This window comes from Muntiacus reevesi, chromosome 2 (genome assembly GCF_963930625.1).
Source record: "Muntiacus reevesi chromosome 2, mMunRee1.1, whole genome shotgun sequence".
Classification (NCBI taxonomy): domain Eukaryota; kingdom Metazoa; phylum Chordata; class Mammalia; order Artiodactyla; family Cervidae; genus Muntiacus; species Muntiacus reevesi.
Window position 1 is genome coordinate 133154074 of NC_089250.1, and position 25926 is coordinate 133179999.

General features: G+C 34.8%; 1 protein-coding gene across 1 annotated transcript; it reads left to right on the top strand.

Moving 5' to 3' along the window:
- The first annotated feature begins 1149 nt into the window (after positions 1 to 1149).
- Positions 1150 to 23743, top strand: LOC136157270 (gastric triacylglycerol lipase-like). Its single transcript, XM_065919220.1, has 6 exons — positions 1150 to 1158; positions 1365 to 1477; positions 2729 to 2933; positions 4800 to 4911; positions 6670 to 6806; positions 23648 to 23743. Exons 1-6 carry the CDS (start codon positions 1150 to 1152, stop codon positions 23741 to 23743), a joined length of 672 nt encoding a protein of 223 aa, XP_065775292.1.
- The last annotated feature ends 2183 nt before the right edge of the window (positions 23744 to 25926 follow it).

A 25926-nucleotide genomic window follows, 5' to 3' on the forward strand; every position in this document is an offset into this window, starting at 1 on the left:
AGAATCAGGTCACTTAGAAGTTTGAAAATGAGCAGTGATCACTGATCAAGTCATTTTCATCATGTGGAGTAGAATGAGTGAACAAAAGAGCTATTCAATAGGCCATATTTGAATCCAGATATATAAAACAATAATACAAACATTTATCTGTACTGTCAATGTTTGAGTCACATCTGACCTGCCATTCTGAGAGGATTAAAGGAAGTTCTCAGATCTCGAATCACTGACTGCTTTGTTTTATTCACAATTAAAAAAAAAAAAAAAGATCATTCCAGGTACAATTTTCTTTCCCTCTTTTGAAAGGTGGTGTATCAGTTTCCTAGGTCTGTCTTAACAACCTACCACAAAATGCATGGCTTAAAATAAGAGAAAATTATTGTGTTATCTTTCTGGAATCTGGAAATGTGAAATTAAGGTGTTTGAAGGGCCACGCTCCCTCTGAAATCTGTTGGAAAATCCTTCATCACCTCTTCCTCGGTTATGATGGTTTGCCAGAAGTCTCTTTTGCCCCTTGCCTGGCAGCTGAATGGCTTCAATCTCTGCCTGTATTGTCATATGGCATTCTCTCTGTGTGGCGCTATCTTCAAAAGACCATTGTCTTACAAGGACCAGTTGCAGAGGAATAGGGGCTCACCCTGGTTCAGTATTGTCTCAGCTTAATGTAAATTATCTCTTCTGTAACCCTATTTCCAAATGCAGTGACACTCTAAGGTATTAGGGGTCAGAGCTTGAGCAAGTCTTTTTTGAGAGGCATTGGGGGCAGGGAAACATAATCCAACCCATAACAGATAGTAAAATGTAGCTATGTAAAAAAATCCTCAGTAGTAGGTTAATATATGAAACAACCTTTGGGGAAATAGAATAATGTACACAATGAGAAGAAATAATGAGAGTAATAGAAGTGTAAAAACTGTATGATAGATGTGGCGATAAGGCACAGTAGAACCAGAAGATAAAGTGACAAATGGAATATCCGTGAAACAAATAGCCAGGCAGTAAGTAATATGACTTTACAGTGAAACATGTACTGCATCATGCTAATAAATTTTTCCTTGGTAGGTTCAAAATGTGATGGCTATGTGTTTTATCCACATGTTTGGAAATGCATTTTCTTTACTAGGAAAAAAAGCCACTAATCCTGAAACCAATATGAATATTGTAAGTTATTTTTATCATTAATTAAAAAAAATCTTTGGCACTATTATTTTCAATTGTTCTTTTAAATTTTCTTTTATTATAAAATCTGAAAGCTCTCCTTACATAGTATATGTTATATCAACCCATAAGTTTGACTTCAAGGGTCATAAAAATGGCCAAGTGAACTTGTGAAGCTAAATGTCTTGTCTTATTTTTTCTCCATTCAGAGTAAGATAATTTCTTACTGGGGTTACCCAAGTGAAAAGTATGAAGTTATCACTGCAGATGGGTACATCCTTCAGCTCAACCGGATTCCTCATGGGAAGAATGATGCTAATCATTTAGATAGGATTGGAGTGAGGGGAAAAGGGAAAGTCATCAAGTCCAAGTCAAATACATTCCAGTCATTCTAATCATAGAATATGAGATTAGGTTACTAGTAAAAAATGAACCTTGAATTACTGAGATTAAGTTGACAGTCTGTTAACACTTAATTTACATTGATCTTTATGATGCAAAAATGAAGCACATATGTGTGTGCTAAGTCACTTCAGTCGTGTCCAAATCTTTGTGTTCCTATGGACTGCAGCCCTCCAGGCTCCTCTGTCCGTGGGATTCTCCAGGGAAGAGCACTGAGGTGGGTTGCCATGCCCTCCTCCAGGGGATCTTCCTGACCCAGAGAGTGAACCTGTGCCTCTTATGTCTCTTGCATTGGCAGGTGGGTTCTTTACCACTGGCGCCACCTGGTGAAGCACACACTGGCCGATAAATTTCGTTTGGTGTACTGGGTGGACATTCAGAGTCCCTGAATAGAAGCCCCAGGACTTTCAACCACATTTTTCTCTGGGATTCTTCACTTACCCAAGTGTGTATTAGCATTGCTCTTCCTGGTATAACAGCAGAGATCTGGTTCAGTCTTACTTTATGCCTAAATTCTCAGAATGTGGGTGCTCAGTCACTTCAATCATGTCTGACTCTTTGCAACCCCATGGACTGTAGGTAATCCAGGCTCCTCTGTCCACAGAATTCTCCAGGCAAGAATACTGGGGTGGGTTGCCATGCCCTCTCCAGGGTTATCTTCCTGACCCAGGGATTGACCCCACACATCCTGTGTCTCCTGCATGGCAGGCAGATTATTTACTATTGAGCCACCAGGGAATCTCAAGTACTCAGAATAAGCAAATGCTATTCTAAGTTCAGGAGGGCAACTTATTTAATAATCTGCACATGAATTTTTAAGACCAGAAACATTCCTGTTTCTGGATATTTCTTTCAACTTTTCATGAAGTGTAAATTCTTCACATAGAAAGAATGTTAACTTGTAAATCCTAGAAATTAAAAACTTTTACTAATAAAATTTAACTTAAGGAGGTCTGGCAAAAAGAGGGCATAGGACTCCATAGATGTGGCTATTCTTTTGCACTGAGAATTAGAGAATAGCATTTCTATTATTAGTATAAAATAACTTCAATAAATTGTTAGCTCATTTCTTTTCCATACAAACCAAACAATCCTAACAATAGCTGGTGCTTTGAAAACCTGTGTTGTACTTTCCAATAGACTTTCGTGTTTAAAAACATTTTCTTTGCTTCTTTTTAGTCCAAAACCCAGTTGTGTACTTACAACATGGTCTGTTTATAACTGGCAGTGTCTGGATTTCCAGTCTTCCCAACCGTAGCCCAGGCTTCCTTCTGGCAGATGCTGGGTATGATGTACGGATGAGGAACAGCAGAGGAAGTAGGTGGTCCCAGAAACACTTATACCTGAAAACAGAGTCCAAAGAATTCTGGGCTTTCGGATAAGGAAGGAAAAAAATCTGTATTGTTCTATTTTGACTTTAAAATGTGCTTTTTAAATTATCATATTTAAATAAATTCCTAAAACTGAAATGAAGGTACTTCATTTAAAATATGTAACTTGAAAATATTTTTAAGGATTTATATAGAAAACTGCTCTAGATTTTTTTATATTGTTATTAATGAGCTAAGAATTAAGATGAAAATATGTCAGAGACATTATTTCCTCTTCTTCCCTCAAATTGAAAGTGAAAGAAAATGAAAGTGTTAGTCACTCAGTCGTGTCTGACTCTTTGCAACTCCATGGACTGTAGCCCATCAGGCTGCTCTGTCCATGGAATTCTGTAGGCAAGAATACTGGAGTGGCTTGCCATTCCCTTCTCCAGAGGATATTCCCAACCCAGGGATCAAACCCTGGTTCCTGCATTGCAGGCAGATTCTTTGCCATCTGATCCACCAGGGAAGCCCACCAAATATTAATCATGTTACCAACCTACCCACTACATTTTACTTTGTATGTCAATTCTGCTATATTTAGGGGGGAAAAAGTGGAGGAGGGAGGAGAAGACAAGAGTGAAACATGTACATGGTTACTTACTTTTCACAAAGCATCTGCTGTCACCAATTGCCAAAAAAAAAAAAAAATATTTTCTACTTTCACTTCTATACCCCTAGCAGCAGTTTTTGTCTGCTATTTTTAAATAGTATATTGTTCATATTTCTCATATGGGAAAACCATAAAATGCAATATCTTATATCCTAAGATCTAGAGCAAGAGCACTCTGAAATTTAGTCCATCACTTATTGGCTATGCTCACAGGCACATTTTCTGTTTCTTCAGCTCTAGAATGTGTGTAGTCATATACTTACCATAAAGAAATTTTGTGAACAAAGAATAAAGTGGTGATTAGAAGCAGGTAGCATATTGCTTGCTTGTTTGTTTAGTCACTAAGTCATGTCGGATTCTTTGCAACCCCGTGGACTGTAGCCCACCAGGCTCTCTGCCTGTGCGATCTCCTAGGCAAGAATACTGGAGTGGGTTACAATTTCTTTCTCCAGGGGATCTTCTGGACCCAAGGATTGAACTACCGTCTCCAGCATTGGCAGAAACATTCTTTTCCACTGAGCCACCTGGGAAGCTCTAGGTAACATATTGTCATTGCTCAGTCACTAAGCTGTGTCTGACTCTCTTTGACACCATGAACTGCAGCAGACCAGACTTCCCTGTTCTCCACTAAAACATGATCCATTGGAGGAGAGAATGGCAGACGACTACAGTATTCTTGCCTGGAAAATCCCATGGACAGAGAAGCCTGGCAGGCTGCCGTCCATTGGGTCACAAAGGGTTGGACATGACTGAGTGACTAACACACACATTCTTGCCACGAGAACCCCATGAACTGTATAAAAAAGTCACATATTAGCAGGTAACAAATGTGAAAGTGTTAATCACTCAAGCGTGTCCAACTCTTTGCGACCCCGTGGCTCCTCTGTCCATGCACAGAGGTAAAGTCAGATTCTTTACCATCTGAGCCACCATGGAAGGCCTGGTAACAAACAAGATGTGTGGAATTAGTGCTAGGTCTTATGACCCTTCTTAAGTCCATTAAACAGAGGATAAGTTTCTTATTTACTAATAGCACAGAGAATTCTGCTCAATATACTATCATAGCTAAATAGGAAAAGAATCTGAAAAAGAATAGATACATATATTTGTATAACTGAATCATTTTGCTATATACCTGAAACTAATATAGTATTGTTAATAAACTATACTACAATATAAAATTAAAATTTTTATTAGAAAACATAATTTTTTTAAGTTTTACAAAATTAAAACAAGTTTCATACATTTTTGTTTCATAAAGTTATGATGAAATGATAAAATATGATCTTCCAGTCACCATTGATTTTTTTGTGAAGAAAATAGGACAAAAACAAATGTACTATGTAGGCTATTCCCTGGGAACAACTGTAGGTATGTTAAGAAATATGAAAACTGATTATGGTATAATTTTTGTTACAAAGAAAACATTTTTTAAAACAGAAATAATTTTAGATATCATATATATTAGCTATAATTATTTAGAACATACAGACAATCCAAAAAGGAACACATTTAAATGCCAATGATACTTGTTTTATTATGGAATATAGTTGTATAGTCTTTCTAGAATAAACCAAATGGATATCATCATCTATTAACATGATCTTTCTAGTCACACCACATGTATTAAAGAAGATGTATATGCAGAGAGTTACCTGAGACTCTCTGTAGCTAGAATTTCTAAGACTGAGGACTTGGCATGTGTGTTTCTTAAAAAATTTTCCTTATAGTGTTTTTTTAATAGAAAGTTGATGTGTTGATACCCTTCAGGAGAAGTCTGAAGTTTGGTTGGCATGACTTCTTTGAGCAGTGGCATTCTGCTGCCCAGTGAGCTTTGTCTGCACTTTGCCTGTATCCCTCTAGGTTAGTATGAGGCATATTAATTTTCATACTGAAAATCCTATAAAGACTAAATGCTCCAAACTTTTCAACTGATATGTAAAAATTAATTAATTCATCATTTCAATGTTCAGTGTACCTACTTTGTTGCCTGGCATTTGCAATGTATACTGTACGCTAAAGAAATCTCAAGCTTGCGATCTATGAAGGCAGTTTGTCTTCCTCATCACTACTGGTATTTTGCTTAGGGGATGTGGAGGGTAAGAAGTCCTGTGCATAATGTGGTGTTTGGTTGTATCTCCAATCTCTAGCCACCAGATTCTAGTAGTACACCCTTTGCATACGAGTTGTAAGAACAAAAAATGTGTCCAGATTTTGCCAAATGTCCCTTGGGGGTTGCAAATCACCACTATTGGAGAACTGCTACAAAAGGGATGATATTTCCAGCAGGCTTATGGTCAGTCAGATGAACAGGAAGGAGGATAGCAGAGAGGAGAGAGTTAAATAGCCAATTAAGCATGAAAGGCTACTTTCCTAGGGTTCATGATACTTTAGCGACACCTCAAAATGTTTCATTTCTTTTAAAAATTAGAAGAATAAAGAAATATAATTCATTTCAGATTATATTCATCTTTATATCAGTCACAAAATATAGTTTTACATAGATTTGTGTGTGCAGGTATGTGTGTGTGTGTGTGTGTGTGTGTGTAGGAAGGGACCTGCAAAGGCAGTCATCTGGGGCATTGAAAGGCATCATGTGACTGTAGAAGGAAACATTTCCTCTGAACACAGTTATTAGCGAAGATTTTATGAAGAAAAAAAAAAGAATGGTAAACTGTACGTTGAATGTTGATGGTCTTTTGAAAGACAGATGACTCAGCCTCCTTTTTGAAAAAGAAGCCAAAACAGTAGAGGATGGATCTAGGCCCTCAGTACATTTAACCAGATTCAGGGTTATCAGTAGAGACAGAAGCAGAGGGAACAGCCTTTTGATATGAGGGATGGGTTATATTTTCTAAATTTTTTAATAACGAAATAAAACACCAGGGGTCACTGAAGGTTAGTGATGGAATCAGCAACCACTCAGAGTGATTGCAAAAAAGTCAAATAGAATTGAATTTCAAGAAATTAATCTGGTGTTAATGTGCAGGGTAAATTGTAGAGAAAATCTCTAGAGACCAGTTTGATGAAAACATAACAGCTCTATTATGTAATCTTAGGTAAACTAGTCAAATAACAATGGAAATTTGAAGCCAGATACAAGTAAACTAGTCTATTGTTTACTTTCAGGTTTTGGAGCATTTGCAACAAATCCACAACTGGCTGAAAAGATTAAAATCTATTTTGCACTGGCTCCAGTCAATACTCTTAGATATATAACAACTATAGTTTGTGGTCTTGCTTCCATTGAACCAACTTTATTCAAGGTTTGTGGTTGGTTATATCACATGCTTATAGTTTTCAAAATGTGGGAATGTGAACAAAACATTAAAAAATGAAACTGACATAGCCTCCTGCTGGATCAAAATGCTCTGTTTCCCTTGCTGACTTGATTGCAATGCAGCTCTCCCCTAAACTTGACGCTGCATTGCACACAGTGCTCAGCCTTGCGTTACCCAGTTTATTAAGTATATTTTTCTTTTTTACTTATATGCATTGTTTATCTTTTGAAATTATTATTAATACAGTTTCTTCTTACACAAATTCCACAATCTGTTTTTCTCTCTCAAGTTTACTATCTTGGTCTCCTTTTAATTTTGCACACAGAAATTTTAACAGGTTGATTTTTTCCCTCCTTTCAACTTCCTCTCTGTTTTCCATCATCTTGTCCCTGCCTACACTAAGGTCTCTATACTGTAGTTGCAGTCATTATTTTAATGATATATTTAGAGTAGAAATATTGTGTTGTTGCTGTTCAATCACTCAGTCACGTGCAACTCTTTGCAACCCCATGAACTGCAGCAAACCAGACTTCCCTGTCTTTCACCACCTCCTGGAACTTACTCAAACTCACGTCTATTGAGTCGGTGATGCCATTCAACCATCTAGTCCTCTGTCATTGCCTTTTCCTGCCTTCAATCTTTTCCAGCATCAGGGTAGCAAATTTTTAAAGATACTAGTGAGAGATAGATGGAATGACTGGAAATCCTATTGCTCATGATAATAACAACAGTTATGTGGTCAATTATGTTTGTTGTTGTTGTTTAGTCACTAAGTTGTTTCTGACTCTTTTGTGACCCCATGGATGTAGCCCACCAGGTTCCTCTGTCCAAGGGATTTACCAGGCAAGAATACTGGAGTGGCATTTCCTTCTCCAGGGAATCTTCCCTACCCAGGGATCGAACCCACGTCTCTTGTGTCTCTGCATTGGCAGGTAGATTCTTTTACCTGAGCCACCAAGGAAGCCCTGGTTGATGTTTACCTTGATGAAAAATATCGACTTTCCAGAGTATCTATTCCATCTTGAATCACTAATAAAATGTCATGGTTCTAGGTCCTCTGCATCCTTGCCATCAGTTGATATTTTCGGGTTAACATTTTAGCCATTATAATTGTTGCACTTCCTGTGGCTTTAATTTGCATTGATCTATTGACTAATAATTGGGTATCTTATAATGTGTATATTTACAGACTTCCATCTCCACTCCTCAGAGTTTACAATTTTAACTAGCTTATCAATTTTATTTCCAGCTAGTTTTATGCATTTATGTACTGTTAAAAAATAGGTAATGTTGCCATGAATTAGTTTTGCCCCCTTTTATATAAAAAGTGTTATTTATCAAACTGGGTTTAGGCAAAACATTAAATAGAATCAACTACTTTCTTAAACTTATTCCCAACATCCAATAATATTATTATGTAGAGTAGGTAGACATTTAGTTTTTATGAAGATTTTTATGGTAATTCTGAAAGACAGTAACTGTTAGTTCTCCATATTTATTCTTCTTTTTCAAAATTATTTTCCAATGATATCTTCTTGCACTAAACTTTAAAGTTAGCTGCAAATTTCTCTTAAGCAAACAAAACAAAACTTTGCTGAGGTCCTGAATCTTCCAATTTATAAAAACAGTATCTCTCTTCATTTATTAAACAATTTTTGAGTTCAAAAATTAAATTATGACTGTTACACATATATAGAACAAAAGTTGATTTTTATATATTGGTATATATGTTACACCTTTTTAAACATGTATTAGTTCTAATTGCTTTTCTGTAGAATTATGGTTTTCTATTTAGAAGATCGTGTTTTCTAAAAATAAAGACACTTTTACTTTATTTTTTTAGTTTCAGTACTTTTTTAAACTTCATTTTGTATGTGTGCCTTATTGCACTGACCAAAACCTACAGGACAATGTTGAATATAAATAGCAAAGGCAGATATCGTTTTCTGTGCTCACAGGGAAAGCATTCAGCCTTTCACTATTCCATGATATTACATGTGGGTTTTTCAGAGATCCACTTTATTAGCTTAAGGATGTTAACTTTGTCCTAGATTGTTGAGAATGTCTATTAGGAATGTTTGTTGGGCATTGTTTGATGATTTTGCTGCACCTATCGAGAGGATTTCATGTTTTTTTTTTTTAATAAGGGATTTTCTGAGTGTTAAACTAATTTTCATTCCAGGGATAAATCTCACTTTTTCTTGATATATTATACTTTTTATATTGCTGGCCTCAATTTGCAAAAATCTTGTTGAACATTGCTGGAGTTATAGTCATAAGACCTATTGGCTATAGTTTCTTTTCTTGTAAATCTCTTTTTCTAATTTTGGTATCAAAGTAATGATTGGCCTCATAAAGTGAATTGGGAAATAGTCCTTTTCTAGAAAGGATTATGTAACTTAATATTCAATCTTTAAATATATTTGGTCTAGTTCATTTAAAAAAGCCATCTGGGCCTGGAATTTCAATTTCTTTAATGAAATCTTCAGGTTATCTATTTTTGAACAGTATACTGCTCATTCTCTTCAAACAACATGCTAATTTTCTAAGTCATTGAATTTGTTATAAAATTATACATAATATTTTCTGACTGCTTCTTTAATATCTATAGAATCTGTAGTGATATCCCATTTCTTGTTCCAGATATTGATAATTTCTTGCCTCTCTCATTTTGTCCTGATCAGTCTGACTAGAGACTTACTAATTTTATAAATCTTGAAACACTAACATTTGGTTCTACTGGTATTTTTTGTTCTGTGTTTTTTTTTTTTAATAGCTCATTGATTTTCAACTGAACTTCATCATTTCCTTTTTCTAAATTTGGAATTAGTAGTTTCTTTTATTTCCTGGGTTTCTTAGATAATTGCTTCTTGAAATTTCTTTTCTAATTTAAGCATTTATGTTTATATATTTTTGTCTAAGTAGTGCCTTAAGGATAAGAAACATTTTTAATATGTTTCCAATTTATTTTTTATTCAAGTTAAAATATCTGGGGCTTTTTTTGACATCTTAATGGACTCTTTGCCACCTAAAAGTATATTATACAACTTCCAAATATATGGACATTTTCCAGGTAGATTTTTGTTATTGACTTATAATCTAATTCTGCTTTGTCCAGAGAATATAGCTTGCCTGATCTGAATACTTTTAAATTCATTGACTTTTTTTACAGTGCTAAGTATGGTCCATCTTGATAAATGTTTCGTGTGCATTGAGAAGAACGTGCATGGAATGTGCTTCTACTGCCATTGAGTACAGTGTCCTTTAAACGTCAGTTAGATCATGTTGGTCAAGTGTTTTTTTCTGTAAATTATTGAAAGAAGAGTACTGAAGTCTCCTACTATAATTATAGATTTGCCTGTTTCTCCTATCAGCTTTTGTTTCATGCATTTTGAAGCTTTCTTAGTTACATAAATATATAGGATTTTTATGTTCTTTTGATGAAGGGATCTTGTCATTAAATAATTCATTTTATCTTTGTTGACATTCTTTGCTCTAAAATTGACTTTCTCTAATGTTAACATAGCCATTCTAAGTTCCTATTTGATTAATATTATTATGGTTACTTTCTTATTAATCTATTTGATTAATGTTAATATTATTCATAATATATTAATATTATTATATTTTTCCATCCTTTTTCTCAACCTGTTTGACTTTGCATGGATTTCTATTAGGAAGCATAGAGTCGGACCTTGCATTTAATCCTAAATAACAGTCCCTGTCTTTTAATCATGGTGTTTAGACCACTTACATTTAATATGATAATTAGTATAGTTAGGTTTAAATCTTGATATTTGTGTTTGTCCAGTCTTTTTTTGTTCCCTTTCTTTAGCCTTATTTTGGATTAATTTTGTATGTTTTATGGATTCATTTTGTCTCCATCATTGGCTTTTTAAATTTATCATTTTATTTTGTTTTGTTCTCTCATGTTTTTTTCAGGGTTTTATAGTATATTTCTTTAATTTTGCACAATCTATGCTAATAAAGTAATATTTATTACTTAGCACATAATATAATAACTTTAAACATTCAGCTTTCATTTGCTCCTCTCCCAGCACTTCTGCTATTTTTGTCACACTTTTTATGTTGGTATATACTACCTAAACAAAAATACATTGCTATTATTCTTTGAATAGCAATTTATACTTAAATTATTTTTTCATTAAAAACACAAGTCATGTTTTATATTTTCCTGTATAGTACTACGTCTTGTACTCTCCATGTCACTCTGCAGATCCAGATTTTTATCTGGCATCAATTTTTCTTTGGATTATTGGACATTTTAAAAAATTTCTTATATTGTTGATGATTAATTATATCAGGTACTTTATTTATGAATATCTTTATTTTGCTTGTGTTTCTAAAATAAATTTTCACTGGGCATAGAATTTTAGGTTTATAGTATTTTATTTTTCATTGGTACTTTAAAAATGTTGTTCCATGTTTTGGCTTTCATTGTTTCCAGCAAGAAGTCCTTTATGTTTACAGTTTTTGCTTTACATGTAATGTCTGTTTTTCTGCCTACTTTAGATTTTTTTTTTCTTTCAAAGATTTAAGCAGTTTTTAAAATTATATGCTTTGGTGTATTTTTTTATGATTCTTATGTTTGGAATTAATTATGTTTTTTGGATTTGTGGGTATATAGTTTTAAAAGTGAAATTTAAAAGTATATTTCTACTTAAAATGCTAATTTTTTTCCTCCATTGTCTTAGACATATGGAATGTAGTTAAAATAATATTTTTGTTTCCTAGTTATATCATGTGCATTTTTTATGTTGATTCATTCTTCTGCTTATATGGACCTATTCCTTCTCCTTTGTGTTCTTGATAATTTTTAATTAATTGTCAGTCTTTGAGACATTTTTCTTGTTGGATGATCCTGTATTCCTGGTAATAGTATGAACTATTCTTTTAGAGTGAAGTTAATTTAACCTGGTTACAAATTGATCATTTTGAGTCTTGTTCTTCGCTTTGTTAGTAGAAGTCAGAAAAGCCTTTAGTTTTAGTTTAGGTCTAATTTCTCCTTCCTCTGAATCAGTTACCTTCAGATTACTCTAATAATGGTTATTATTAGAGTTTCAAATCTGATTGGTGGGTACAGGCACAATTTCAGACCTTCTAACCTCATGGATTGTAATTGCTAACTCTGTCAAGTGGATCATTCCCTGGTCTTAAGTTAGTTTGCTCAAATACAGGTAGTTTTATTCTAACAAAATGAATTCATATGAAACTTTTGTAGGTCTCTCGATCACTCTTTCTCTCCCATTTTTAACATGGGTTCTTTAGACACATTGACCTTCTCCAAAATCTCAACATTATCCCATAATTTGGGTAGTTTATGCAGGTTTTCCTGGGTTTCTATACTGCAGCCTGAGAATTCTCTTCAGGCAGCAGAAGAGCAATTGTGGGGCTCAATTTGATTTACCTCTTACTTTTTTCAGGGATCACTGTACTGCCTGATATTCAGTGTTTTAAATCTCTTATTCAACAGATTTTTGTTTCCACTGTGACTATTATCTGGTTCCAGGACATAATCATAATCTCAAAAATGAACACCCTATTGCCTCCCTGCTCTGGCACCTGGTGACAAATAATTTACATTCTATCTCCATGGATTTGTCTTCTTTAGATAGATATTTCATATAAAGAAAACCATACAATACCTGGTCTTTTGTATCTGGTTTCTTTTACTTAGCATAAATTCCTCATGTTCACTCAAAGTTCATGTTTACTGTAGAATGTTTCAGTACTTTGCTCCTTTATATGGCAGAGTAATATTCCATTGTATGGCTATACCACGCTTTGTATATTCATTTATCCATCCATTAGTACACACTGGTAGTGTTTCTAGGTTATATGTATATGTATTATGAGTAATGTTGATATGCACATCTGTTTACAAGTTTTAATGTGGACATAATGTTTTCATTTCTGTTAAGTATATACTTGGGAATAGATTGTGGGTCATATGATAACTATGTTTAATATTTTTAAGACATTTCTGAGTTTTTTCCAAAGTAGCTACACCATTTTTTCCCACTAACAGAGTGTTTGGAAAAGACTCTGATGCTGGGAAAGATTGAGGGCAGGAGGAGAAGATGGTGACAGAGGATGAGATGGTTGGATGGCAACATTGATTCAATGAGCATGAGTTTAAGTAAACTCCAGGAGATAGTGAAGGTCAGGGAAGCTTGGTGTGCTGCAGTTCATCACAAAGAGTCAGACCCGACTTAGCAACTGAGCAACAACAACAAGTAGCGTATGGGCATTCTACCTCCTGGTCAGCATGTGTTATTGTTTGTCTTTTACTCTGAGCCATCCAAGTATATCATTGCATTTCTGTTTGTTTGTTTGTTTTAGGCTAGTCAAGTGAAGCACTGGGAGTGGAGAAGGAACAAAGAAATCTGTAGCTGGCTGTGATCAATTAACTGTAAACACCGCTGCGCTCGGGCCAGCCTTGCCTTTCCTTAATGAATAATGATGTTAAACATTCTCTCAAGTGCCTATTGGCCATCTGTTTTTCTTTGTTGGAGTAATAACTATTTAGTTTTTTGCCTATTTGTTTACTGGGTTCTTTATTTTTTGTTGAGTTCTAAGTTCTTTATACATTCTGAATACAAATCTCTAAGTAGGTATATAGCTTGCAAATATTTTCTCTTCTTCTATGCATTGTCTTTTCACTATCTTCATGACGTCCTTGGAAGCATGAAAGTTTCAATTTTGGTGAAGTCCATTTTATCTTTTTCCTGTACCTTGTGACCTTGGTGTTATAACTAATAAATCACTGCCTAAACCAAGATAAGATATCCTCCAGCTCTTTCTTCTAAAAGTTTTACAGTTTACTTCTTATATCCGTCCTAAAATACATTTCTGCTTTATTGACTATGCCAGTCTTTGACTGTGTGGATCACAATAAACTGTGGAAACTTCTGAAAGAGATAGGAATACCAGAACACATGACCTGCCTCTTGAGAAATCTGAATGCAGGTCAGGAAGCAACAATTAGAACTGGACATGGAACAACAGACTGGTTCCAAATAGGAAAAGAAGTATGTCAAAGCTGTATATTGTCACCCTGCTTACTTAACTTATATGCAAAGTAAATCATGTGAAATGTTGGCCTGGATGAAGCACAAACTGGAATCAAGATTGCCAGGAGAAATAGAAATAGCCTCAGGTATACAGATGACACCACCCTTGTGACCGAAAGTAAAGAAGAACTAAAGAGCCTCTTGATGAAAGTGAAAGAGAAGAGTGAAAAAGTTGGCTTAAAACTCAACATTCAGAAAACTAAGATCATGGCATCTTGTCTCATCACTTCATGCAAATAGATGGAGAAACAGTTGAAACAGTGGCAGACTTTACTTGGGGGGCTCCAAAATCACTGCAGATGGTAACTGCAGCCGTGAAATTAAAAGACGCTTACTCCTTTGCCAACAAATGTCCATCTAGTCAAGGCTATGGTTTTTCCAGTAGTCATGTATGGATGTGAGAGTTGGACTGTAAAGAACGCTGAGTGCTAAAGAATTGATGCTTTTGAACTGTGGTGTTGGAGAAGACTCTTGAGAGTCCCTTGGAGAGCAAGGAGATGCAACCAGTCCATCCTAAAGGAGATCAGTCCTGGGTGTTCATTGGAAGGACTGATGTTGAAACTGAAACTCCAATACTTTGGCCACCTGATGCGAAGAGCTGACTCATTGGAAAAGACCTGATGCTGGGAAAGATTGAGGGCAGGAGGAGAAGGGGACGACAGAGGATGAGATGGCTGGATGGCATCACTGACTCAACAGACATGAGTTTGGGTAAATTCAGGAAATTGGTGATGGACAGGGAGGCCTGACATGCAGCAGTCCATGGGGTTGCAAAGAGTAAGACTCGACTGAGCAACTAAACTGAATTGAACTCTTTGGAAGGAAAGTTATGACCAAACTAGACAGCATATTAAAAAGCAGAGACATTACTTTGCCAACAAAGGTCCATCTAGTCAAGGCTGATTTTTCCAGTAGTCATGTATGGATGTGAGAGTTGGATTGTAAAGAAGACAGAGCGCTGAAGAACTGATGCTTTTGAACTGTGCTGTTGGAGAAGACTCTTTAAAGTCCCTTGGACTGCAAGGAGATCCAACCAGTACATCCTAAAGGAAATCAGCCCTGAGTGTTCATTGGAAGGACTGATGCTGAAGCTGAAACTCCAATACTTTGGCCACCTGGTGCAAAGAGCTGACTCATTTGAAAAGACCCTAATGCTGGGAAAGATCGAAGGCAGGAGGAGAAGGGGACAACAGAGGATGAGATGGTTGGATGGCATCACTGATTCAATGGACATGAGTTTGAGTAAATTCCGAGAGTTGGTGATGGACAGGGAGGCCTGGTCTGCTGTGTTTCATGGGGTCGCAAAGAGTTGGACATGACTGAGCAACTGAACTGAACTGAACTGATGATACATTTTAAATCAATTTTTTTATATGGTATGAGGAAAGAGGCCAATTATACCTTTTGAAATAGACATCAATTGTCACAGCTCCATTTGTTTTTCCAAAGACTATTCTTTCCATATTTAATTGCTTTGCAACTTTACTGATAATTATTTAACCATAGATGTATAAATTTACTTCTGAACACTTAATGCTGTATCATTTACCTATATATTTCTATCTTTATGCTGAAACCACTCTATCTTGATTACTTTATCTTTGTAATAAGTTTGAAATCAAAACTATTGAGTCCTCCAAATTTTTACTTCTTTTTCAAGATTGATTTTATTACATTGAGTACCTTGCATTTCCATATGAATTTTAGGACCAGCTTATAAATTTCTTCAAAAATTTCAGATGGGTTTTCTACAAGGTTTGAATTGTATCTGTAGTGGGATTATAATTTTTATTTCAATCACTTCTACTAATCTCTGTATTTTGATTAGAAAGTTTAATCTAGTTTTATATTGTTGTTCAGTCACTAAATTGTGCCTAACAATTTGTGACCCCATGGACTGCAGCATGCCAGGCTTCCCTGTTCTTCAATATCTGCCAGAGTTTGCTCAAATTCATCTCCACTGAGTCAGTGATGCCATCTAAACATCTCGTCCTCTGCTACCTTGTTCTCTTTTGCCTTCAATCTTTTCCAGCATCAGGGTTTTTCCAGTGAGTCAGCTCTTCACATCAAGTGGCAAAAGTATTGGAGCTACAGCTTTGGCAACAGTCCTTCCAATGAATATTCAGGACTGATTTCCTTTAGGATGTACTGGTTGGATCTCCTTGCAGTCCAAGGGAGTCTCAGGAGTCTTCTCCAGCATCACAATTTGAAAGCATCAATTCTTTAGCACTCAGCTGTCTTTATGGTTCAACTCTCACATCTGTACATGACTACTGGAAAACCAATAGCTTTGACTATATGGACCTTTCTCAGCAAAGTGATGTCTGCTTTTTAATATGCTGTCTAGGTTTGTCAGAGCTTTCTTTCCAAGGAGCAAATGTCTTTTAATTTCATGGCTACAGTTACCATCCACAGAGATTTTGGAGCCCAAGGGAAAAAAAAATTGTCACTGCTTCTACTTTTCCCCCATCTATTTGCCATGAAGTGATGGGACTGAATGCCATAATCTTAGTTTTTGGACTCTTCTCCCTCACCCTTATCAAGAGGCTCTTTGGCTTCTCTTCCTTTTCTGCCCCTTGAGTGGTATCATCTGTATTTCTGGGTTTGTTGATATTTCTGGGTTAGTTGATTCCAGCTATGATTCATCCAGCCCGGCATGTCACGTGTGTACTCTGCGTAGAAGTTAAATAAGCAGGGTGACAATACATGGCTCTGATGTGTTCCTTTCCCAGTTTTGAACCTGTCCTTCATTCCATGTCCAGTTCTAACTGTTGCTTCTTGACCTACATTTCTCAGGAAGCAGGTAAGGTGGTCTGGTACTCCCATATCTTTAAGAATTTTCCACAGTTCATTGTGATCCACACAGCTAAAGGCTTTAATGTAGTCAATGGAGCAGAAGATGTTTTCCTGGAACTCCCTTGCTTTCTCATGATCCAATGAATATTCCCAGCCCATGTTACAAATATTTCAAAAAAATCTAATTATTTGTGTGGCTTTAAATCCCCATATTTGTAGTAATTTTCATTTGCTTTACATATAACCCAGATGTACTCTAGATGAAACCCTTTTCTGTGGAATTGATTTCACTCATACTTTAGCTTTACCTCTCTCAGAGAAAATGCATACAAAATACCTTCTCTTAACAGCCACGGGTTGTGTCTTTGTTCTGTAGGGTTTTTTTTCTAACATCTATTTTGTATGATGCTCCTTTAAAGTTTATGTTTGCCATATTTGTAACTTCAAAAAAATTTCAAATTAATTAGTGTGGGTATGATTTACCTACAACTTAATGCACACATTCTAAATATATTTTCCAAGAAGTCTAATAAGTGTGTAATTCTATATAAACACAAAATATAGCTGTATCATATTTTCACCATCCTGGATAATTTCCATTTGTCCCTTTGAGGTTTGCTATTCTCTCACTACTTAAAGTAACCTCAAATATAGTAATTTTGCTTTCTGACACTAAGGATTTATTTAACATTTTTCGAAATTCAGGTAAATGGAATCATACATTAAGTATGATTTTGTGCTTTACTTTTTGATGAACTTTTTTTCATTTTTATCCACAAATTTTATATCTTCCTCTCTTTCAATCTCTATGTCTGAGATAGAATTAAATTACCATCTAAAAATAAATTTCTATCTAATATCCTTTGTTTTTAATGCATTAATTTAGCTAAGTATACTTCTATTATCCTCTTTTTGAAAGATTTTGGAAAAAATATGTTTTTCTATCATTAAATTTTTAAATTTTTTCAGTGCCTACTTGATATTTTATTAGCACATCTTTTAGAATATTATTACTTTTTCTAGCTTATTTTTTCTCCTGTGCTACTGTATCTCTTGAAGTTTATTTTCTCTTTTCAAAAATTCAGTTTGTAAATCCCATTTTGCTATTTTTTTCTTACAATCGACATATCTTAATATGAACAAAATTTACCTGCTTACCTTTGCATGCTTTTTAAGTGCAGATATTTCCTTTTTATGTTACACATACAAAAAAAATCTTAAATTTTTACTTTCATTGTCTCTATGAAGGTAAATTCTATTGTCTTTTTCTGAAGTGAAATCAGGTCCATTACTTGCCAAAGTGTTTATTCTATTTAATTAACAGAAGAATTTCTAACATATTCTATTTTATTAGGCAACTCTTTTTATGTAATTTGTAGACTAACACAGTGAACTAACTCGTTCTCCCATTCAGAAATACATTGCAATTTTGTATCTTCTATTTCTCCTATCTTTCTAGATTTATATTGGACACAAAAATTTTTTATAACAAAAGTAGTCTTTCAAATATGTCATTTTCATATCTGTTTGGTGAAAAAGAAATTTTGCCCAATACATATATCAATAAAATCATCAGCCAAAAAGTGTGCAACTGTAAGGTGCTTGGTATAATTTGTAATAATTTACTTACACTGGTATATGGATATGATCCCCAAAATTTAAATGAGGTAGGTGTCATTCATGATTTAAAGTAAAAAATTTTTTGATTGTGTCCTTGTGGTGATGTATCATTACCTTAATAGGCAAAATTTAAGACCCAGGGACAATTGCCTTACCCAATATATCTATATCCTAACCTGTTTAACACAGATAAATTATTATAATCCAGGATGTATTTTGCAAATAATTTTTAAAGTTCAGTATTTCTGAGATGAAGTAATCAATATGACTAGGTAGTAATTTCAAATATAAGCCTTGACATCATATGTGAATATATATCTGAATATCATATGTGAAGGAATTTTAATTTATTTTCCTCTGTTTCGTTTTAATAAATCTACTGTAATTTATCTGGGCACTGGTTATTCAGTCTCATACTCTTTCTATGGAAAAATTTAATCAAACATTGTCATATAAGACAAAGAGACAGATTCCTCTGGTGTTAGATAAAATTATATGCTTTCTTCTAAACTTACTGAGGAGGAATCTGAGTCACAGAAGTAACACAATTTTACTATTTTGAAAGATTCTTGGAAAGAAACTAATTATTGACAAATGCATATGTTGTTTTTCTTTCTTCTAGAGTCACCTTGACGTCTACTTGACACAGAATCCAGCAGGAATTTCATTTCAAAATCTGTTTCACATTATTCAACTACAACTTTTGAAATTTTATCACTCAGTATTTGTGGTGCTTCTAATATCTATTAAAAATTGTAAGGATTGAAAACCATGATTCTGTGATGTGGTGGAGTAAGAAAAAATATTTTGGCGATTGGAATAAGTTACTGTAGTGATAGTGAAAGTCGCTCAGTTGTATCCAACTCTACAGTCCTATGGACTGTAGTCTGCCGGTCTCCTCTGTCCACAGGATCCTTTAAGCAAGAATACTGGAGTGGGTAGCTATCTCCTTCTCCAGAATTACTGTAGAACTTAAATTTCAATCAAATGACTTTTATTTAGGGTTTAGGAAATAAGATTCCATAAATAGGAAAGAGGACATCAGTTAAATTTAAAGATAAATGAATTTTAAAAAACTATGTCCACCATAGTATTCTAAATTTAATTTTGCATCCTGTATTTTACTGAGAAACCAAATTTTTATCCCATAAAGAAAGGAAGTAGTTTGAGTTTTTAGCAAAATAGTCTCATTAAAAATATTAATTATGTATATAACCTATTTTTAACCAGATAACAATAATAAATAGCAAGTTCCTTGAACATTTCTCCCTTCTTTTCTTCCTTCCCTTATTCTGTCTCCCTCCCTGTATGCCTCCTTTTCTCTTCTCTTGTCTGAAATCCCTCTTACTTGATAAGTTTTAATGATTCTCAGTTGGTTTTGTAGCAAAGGTATTACACTGCTTTTTGAGATGATAAAAGGAAATTCCTTTGATGCCAAGAACAGTTATTGACCTGTGGGGAATGGGTGGAGTGAATGAGTGGGTGAAGTCACTCAGTCATGTCCGACTCTTTGCTACCTCATGGACTGTAGCCTGCCAGGCTCCTCTGTCCATGGGATTTTCCAGGTAAGAATACTGGAGTGGACTGCCATTCCCTTCTCCAGGGGATCTTTCTGACCTAGGGATCAAACCCAGGTATCCCACACTGCAGGCAGACTCTTTATAATCTGAGCTACCAGGGAAGCCCAGAAATGGGTGGAGGAATGTGGTAAAGGTAGAATTTTTTCTTTTGTCCTCAAAAGTGACAGCTTTACTCTCTATTCAATACAGAAAACTGGTAAAAATGTATTTTTGTTGTTGTTCAGTCACTTAGTCATGTCCAACTCTTTGCAACCTCATGAACTGCAGCACACCAGGCTTCCCTGTCCTTCACTATCTCCCAGAGCTTGCTCAAACTCATATCCATTGAGTTGATGATGTCATCCAACTATCTCATCATCTGTCATCCCCTTCTCCTTCTGCCCTCAATCTTTCCTAGCTTCAGGGTCTTTTCCAATGAGTCAAGTCTCCACAGCAGGTAGTCAAACTGTTGGAGCTTCAGCATCAGTCCTTCTAATGAATATTCAGGATTGGTTTCCTTTAGGACTGACTGCTTTGATATTTTTGCTGTCCAACAGATTCTCAAGAGTCTTTTCCAACACCACAGTTCGAAAGCATCAATTCTTCTGCGCTCAGCCTTCTTCATCACCCATGTCCATCTGTACATGAACTGGAAATACCATAGCTTTGACTATATGGACCTTAGTAGGCAAAGTGATATCTCTGCTTTTTAATATGCTGTCTAAGTTAGTCATAATTTTTCTTCCAAGGAGCAAGTGTCTTTTAATTTCATAGCTGCAGTCACCATCTGCTGTGATTTTGGAGCCCAAGAAAATAAAATCTGCCACCGTTTCCACTTTTCCCCCATCTATTTGCCATGAAATGATGGGACTGGATGCCACAATCTTAGTTTGTTGAATGTTGGTTTGTAAGCCAGGTTTTTCACTCACCTCTTTCACTTTCATCAAGTGGTTCTTTAGTTCCTCTTCACTTTCCACCATTAGAGTGGTATCATCTCCATTTCTGAGGTTGTTGATATTCTTCCTGGCAGTCTTGATTCCAGCCTGTGATTCATCCAGCTCAGTATTTTGCATGATGTACTCTGCATAGACGTTAAATAAGCAGGGTGACAATATACAGTTTTGATGTACTCCTTTCCCAATTTTGAACTAGTCCCATGTCCAGTTCTAACTGTTGCTTTTTGCCCCACATACAAGTTTTTTCTCAGGAGGCAGGTAATGTGGTCTGATATTCCCAAATCTTTAAGAATTTTCCACCGTTTGTTGTGATTCACACAGTCAAAGGCCTTCGCATAGTCAGTGAAGCAGAAGAGATGTTTTTCTGGAATTTTCTTGCTTTTTCTATGATCCATTGGATGTTGTCAATTTGATCTCTTATTCCTCTACCTTTTCTAAATCCAACTTGTACATCTGAAAGTTCTTGGTTCACATACTGTTGAAGCCTAGCTTGAAAGATTTTAAGTATTACTTTGCTAGCATGTGAAATGAGATCAATTGTACCATAGTCCGAACATTCTTTGGCATTGCCCTTCTTTGGGACTGGAATGAAAACTGACCTTTTTTGGTCCTGTGGCCATTGCTGAGTTTTACTATCAGTTTTTGCAATCACTAGAGTTTGATGATAGATTGGAATTTTAGAATCTTTGAGATATGAGTGTAAATTCTAAATTTTCTTTCTTAGCCCTCCAGAAGCCTATCATGTAATGGCTGAAGTATTGGACACAAAGTAATCTCACATTGTTAATACCATTTGCTAATGTGTAAGCTGTCATCTGCACACAAGGTACAAGAGCATTTTATTCCAGGGCACACACCCTTGAAATCCATAGATGAATGGTACTATTGGATTTCATGTACCTTCATTGCCATGAAAGTTTTACTCCATTGACTCATAATGAACAAAGCAACATATATCACATCCAAAGAAGAGATGCCTCATGTCATTATTTTGTTTGCAGACATCTGTTTAGCATATTTCCACTACCTAGCCACTCCTTTTTTCAGAAGAAATAATCTTTGAACTACTTAGGCTTGAAAATTAGAGTTCCACAAAAGCCCCATTTCTTAGTCCTTACAATTATGAGTCCAGTAGAATCTTTTGCGACAGAAATCTTTCACTGATTTTGCAAAAATTCTTTGTCTCGGAGTATCATGGAGGTATTTTCATAAACAGAAAATTCCACATAAAGGTAAAATCTTTTTCTGCATAGCAGTTATGAATGAAAATGTAAACTAATCTGTTTGAAAATAAGTTTTGAGTCACTTGAATTGTAAAGCAACAAAGCAGTGTTTATAACTGATACTTCAGTCTTGTCCAACTCTTTGTGATCCTATGGACTGTAGCCTGCCAGTCTCCTCCATCCATGGGATTCTCCAGGCAAGAATATTGGAGTGGGTTGCCATGCCTTCTTCCAGGGAATCTCCCAATCCAGAGATTGAACCTTCATCTCTTAGTCTCCTACATTGGCTAGGGTATTTTTTTTTTTAATGACTAGTGCCACCTGGGAAGCCTATTGCACATTATGTTTGTACTATAAGACTTTGTTAATCTGGATCTTAGTAATCTGCAATATTTCCTTCGTTTTTTTATAATTATGGTTTTTTTTATACTGTGCCATGCAGCATGAGGGATCTTGCCCCTGTATTGGGAGCATGTATTCCTAATAACTGGACTGCCAGGGAATTCCCTGAAATATTTGCTTCTGAAGAAATATTTACAGACAGAAATTTATTTTGTACCACCAAATTAAGTATAATACACATTTGTTGACCTAACAAATTTGCATTTTAAGAGCTTGACAAAAATCCACTTATTTCTTTAAAATTGTAATACATTTTTCTCCTGTTTACTGGGTCCTTTGTAAATAGACAGTATAAGTTACTAGAGTTCAAACTTTATTAAAATATGTGCAAAATATACTTAATTTTTAATATTTTTTAAAAAGTATCTTATTTGTGCCAATCTTTCCATTTTCTAGTTATCTGAGAATGTTTTAACCATTATTAACCCAGAACCACATAGTATTGTGATAGAAAGAGGACTGGACTTACACATGAGGGATGTTGAATCTGACTCAATGAGTCATATTATAAAGTGCGGCAATAAGACTCAGTAGTCTCTAGTGCTATTAATTTTGTAAGATATTGTAAGTAATAAAAAATTACTTATAAAGTGAAGATTATTTTATCTTTATTTAAAAGTATTCACAAAGGTACATTTCAGGCTTATGACTAGGGAAATCCATTTATAAATTATCTGCATTATAATCAGATAAGCTCACTTTTTCAAAATTTACAAATTGGCTCCATTGACAAGACAAAAATGAAAATAGAATTAATGATCTAACAAAACATTTGTTTTTAAAAGATTTTGCAATATTTTACATTTCCCAGGAAAATGATATAAATAGACATAATGATAGGTTCAAAACAATAAGAGATCAATTTTTATGACAGAGAAAATTTGTATGTATCATGCTATTTGAACCTCAAAACAACCTTATGAAATTTTCCATATATTTATTAATATCACCATTTCATATATAACAAACCTAAGGTACATAGAGTTTCTAGTTTGTGAAAATCATTTGGTTACTATAATTTAAAGTCTTGGGCAGTAGTACATTTCTGTCTGAAAATAGTTGAGATTCCATGGATAATTACCATTTTGGTTTCTTGGGAGAAGAAAATAATCAAGTTACTATTTTTAGTTTGATATGCTATTAACATAAATCTTACAATTTCTCATTTTCCTTTAGCCCACTCCTCTATTTTATGATATGAGGAACATGAAGGTTTCAACTGCAATGTGGAGTGGTGGACGGGACAATTCGGCCAATCCAATAGATGTTTAGAATTTCGAACTACAAATCTCCAAATTCGTTTACCATAAGAAGATTCCCTATGATAACTAACCATTTTGATTTAGTAGCCAGATTAGATGCTTATTATCAAGTTTATGCTGAAATCATTATGATGATGAATGAAATTTAATGACACTGAAATTTTCTTCCCTTTTACACATATTTTCCATCTCACCTAAAACTTCCTTGCTTTTTCATATGCAAAGGTTTTTTTGCTAGTCTCTTTTGTTTGCTTTTTAAAATGATCTTTATAATTTTTACTCAGAGCCAGTTTGCTAAACCTTTTGTACTTGTATGAAGTATGAGCACTGTTAAAGTATTTTATTCATCTGTGAATGTATTCCAAGCCATGGTGATTTTGATATTTTAGACAAGAAGAGAGTTCTTTGAAGCACAAATATGCATCTTTCTAGCTATAAAAAAAAAAAAAGCCTTGAAATATTCATGCTGGAAGAAACTAAGTTTTATGATAGGCTTTTTGTTTGGGGGTGAGAAAGAGAACATGGTGCCTGGAAAAGGGATCCTAAAGATGCCTTTCATACTTTTTAACCAAGAAACCAAATGGGAACTTTTTCAGTTAGTCCTCTTGGCTGTAATTCCACGAAACCAAGTCTTATCCTGTCGCACCAGCTATATGAACCAGGAACTATTTCGAAGAAACTGAATATATTAGTATCCTCTAGTATGGAAAAGAGGAAAATTTTTAAGCATCATTTTTTATTATGGATAATGCTTGCCCTAGGACAGTAGTTCCAGAGAAAAGTTTGCTAATTGGTAATTAATATAAAGTGTCAAAAGCCCAAAAGATGTTTTATTTACTCCTGTTTCCATTCTTTTTCAGTCATAAATTGATGTAAAAGAATCTAAGACATTAACATATGATGCAGTAGGATTTAGTCAATCCAGATGTATTGATAATCCAAGATTAATGTGACTTACCAAAATTCTTTGGCCTCTTTCATGCATTTGTCAGAGAGCTGTCCAGTAAATTAGATGTCTAACAGCCTCATGTAGTTATTTAAATTTAAATCAAAGTTTATTCAATTATATTAAAATTTCAGTTTCTCAGTCTCCCTAGCTGCATTTAAAGTCCTCAATAGTTGTATGTGGCTACTGGGTACCATATTGGAAAGCATGGATAGACAACACTTTCTTATTACATAAAGTTCTGTTGAAAAGTCCTAGAAAAAGAAGAGAGCAAAACTTGGGAATTGCAAACAGTAGAGTTATCAAGGTTTAGAACATTCCACAAAATATCCCACAAAAGAAGCAGAAAAAAAATAGATGGTTTATAATATCAGTTACAAAAGACTGGAAAACACTGCCACAAAAATTCAGGTTGATGGTCATTGCCACTGACACAGGTATCAAAAGCCTTTCCAAAATCATAGATAGAGTCTTAATTTTTATTGATCCTCACAGGAAATATGCAGATACCCTCAAAGGACCACCTTGTGTGATGCAACTCAATACTGATTGTAAAAGTATCTATGCTACATTATATACTAAATATATAGTGATTGGTAGAATTGTGAACATATCCTGAAGGTACTACCATAATTTAGCGCTTATTCTTCTCAACACAAATACTCAGGTTTTCACAGGACTGGTGACTTAATTCAAGGAGACAATGAATTTTGAGCCCAAGGAGCAAAATGATAATGCAAGGCCCCTTTTTCTAAAATTGCTAAGTATTTTGATATGATAATAGTAAAGTATCAGATCAAAGATGGGCTTTTTCAACATGGATCCCTGTGTCACACCTCCCTGAGGTCAACAGTGGGTCTTAAATTACTTAAATGAAAGACTACCCCATTTTGTTACCTTCTGTAACTCCTCTCCTGCTTTAGTTTTTGTCATTTCCTTTAATGTTGAATTTAGCTCAATAGTTTATGCTCAATTTCTGTATTTACCAACCACCTACATTTTTCACAAAAAAACTTTTTTTTTTAAATGTGGACCATCTTTAATGCTTCATTAAATTTGTTACAATACTGCTTCTGAGTTTCTTTTTATTTATGTTTTGGTTTCTTGACTGCAAGTTGTGTGGGATCTTGGCTACCCCACCAAGGATCAAACTTGCACCCCCTGAATTGGAAGGTGAAGTCTTAAGCAGTTAACTGGGGAAGTCCTCAACCAACTATCTTTTAATTGAAGTGGTTCCTGTATCATAT

Excerpts from the sequence above, each read along its gene's own strand:
- LOC136157270 (XM_065919220.1), top strand. Across the intron at positions 2,934-4,799 it reads CCAAAGAATTCTGGGCTTTC|AGTTATGATGAAATGATAAA; the intron begins GGATAAGGAAGG and ends TTTGTTTCATAA. Across the intron at positions 4,912-6,669 it reads TTCCCTGGGAACAACTGTAG|GTTTTGGAGCATTTGCAACA; the intron begins GTATGTTAAGAA and ends GTTTACTTTCAG.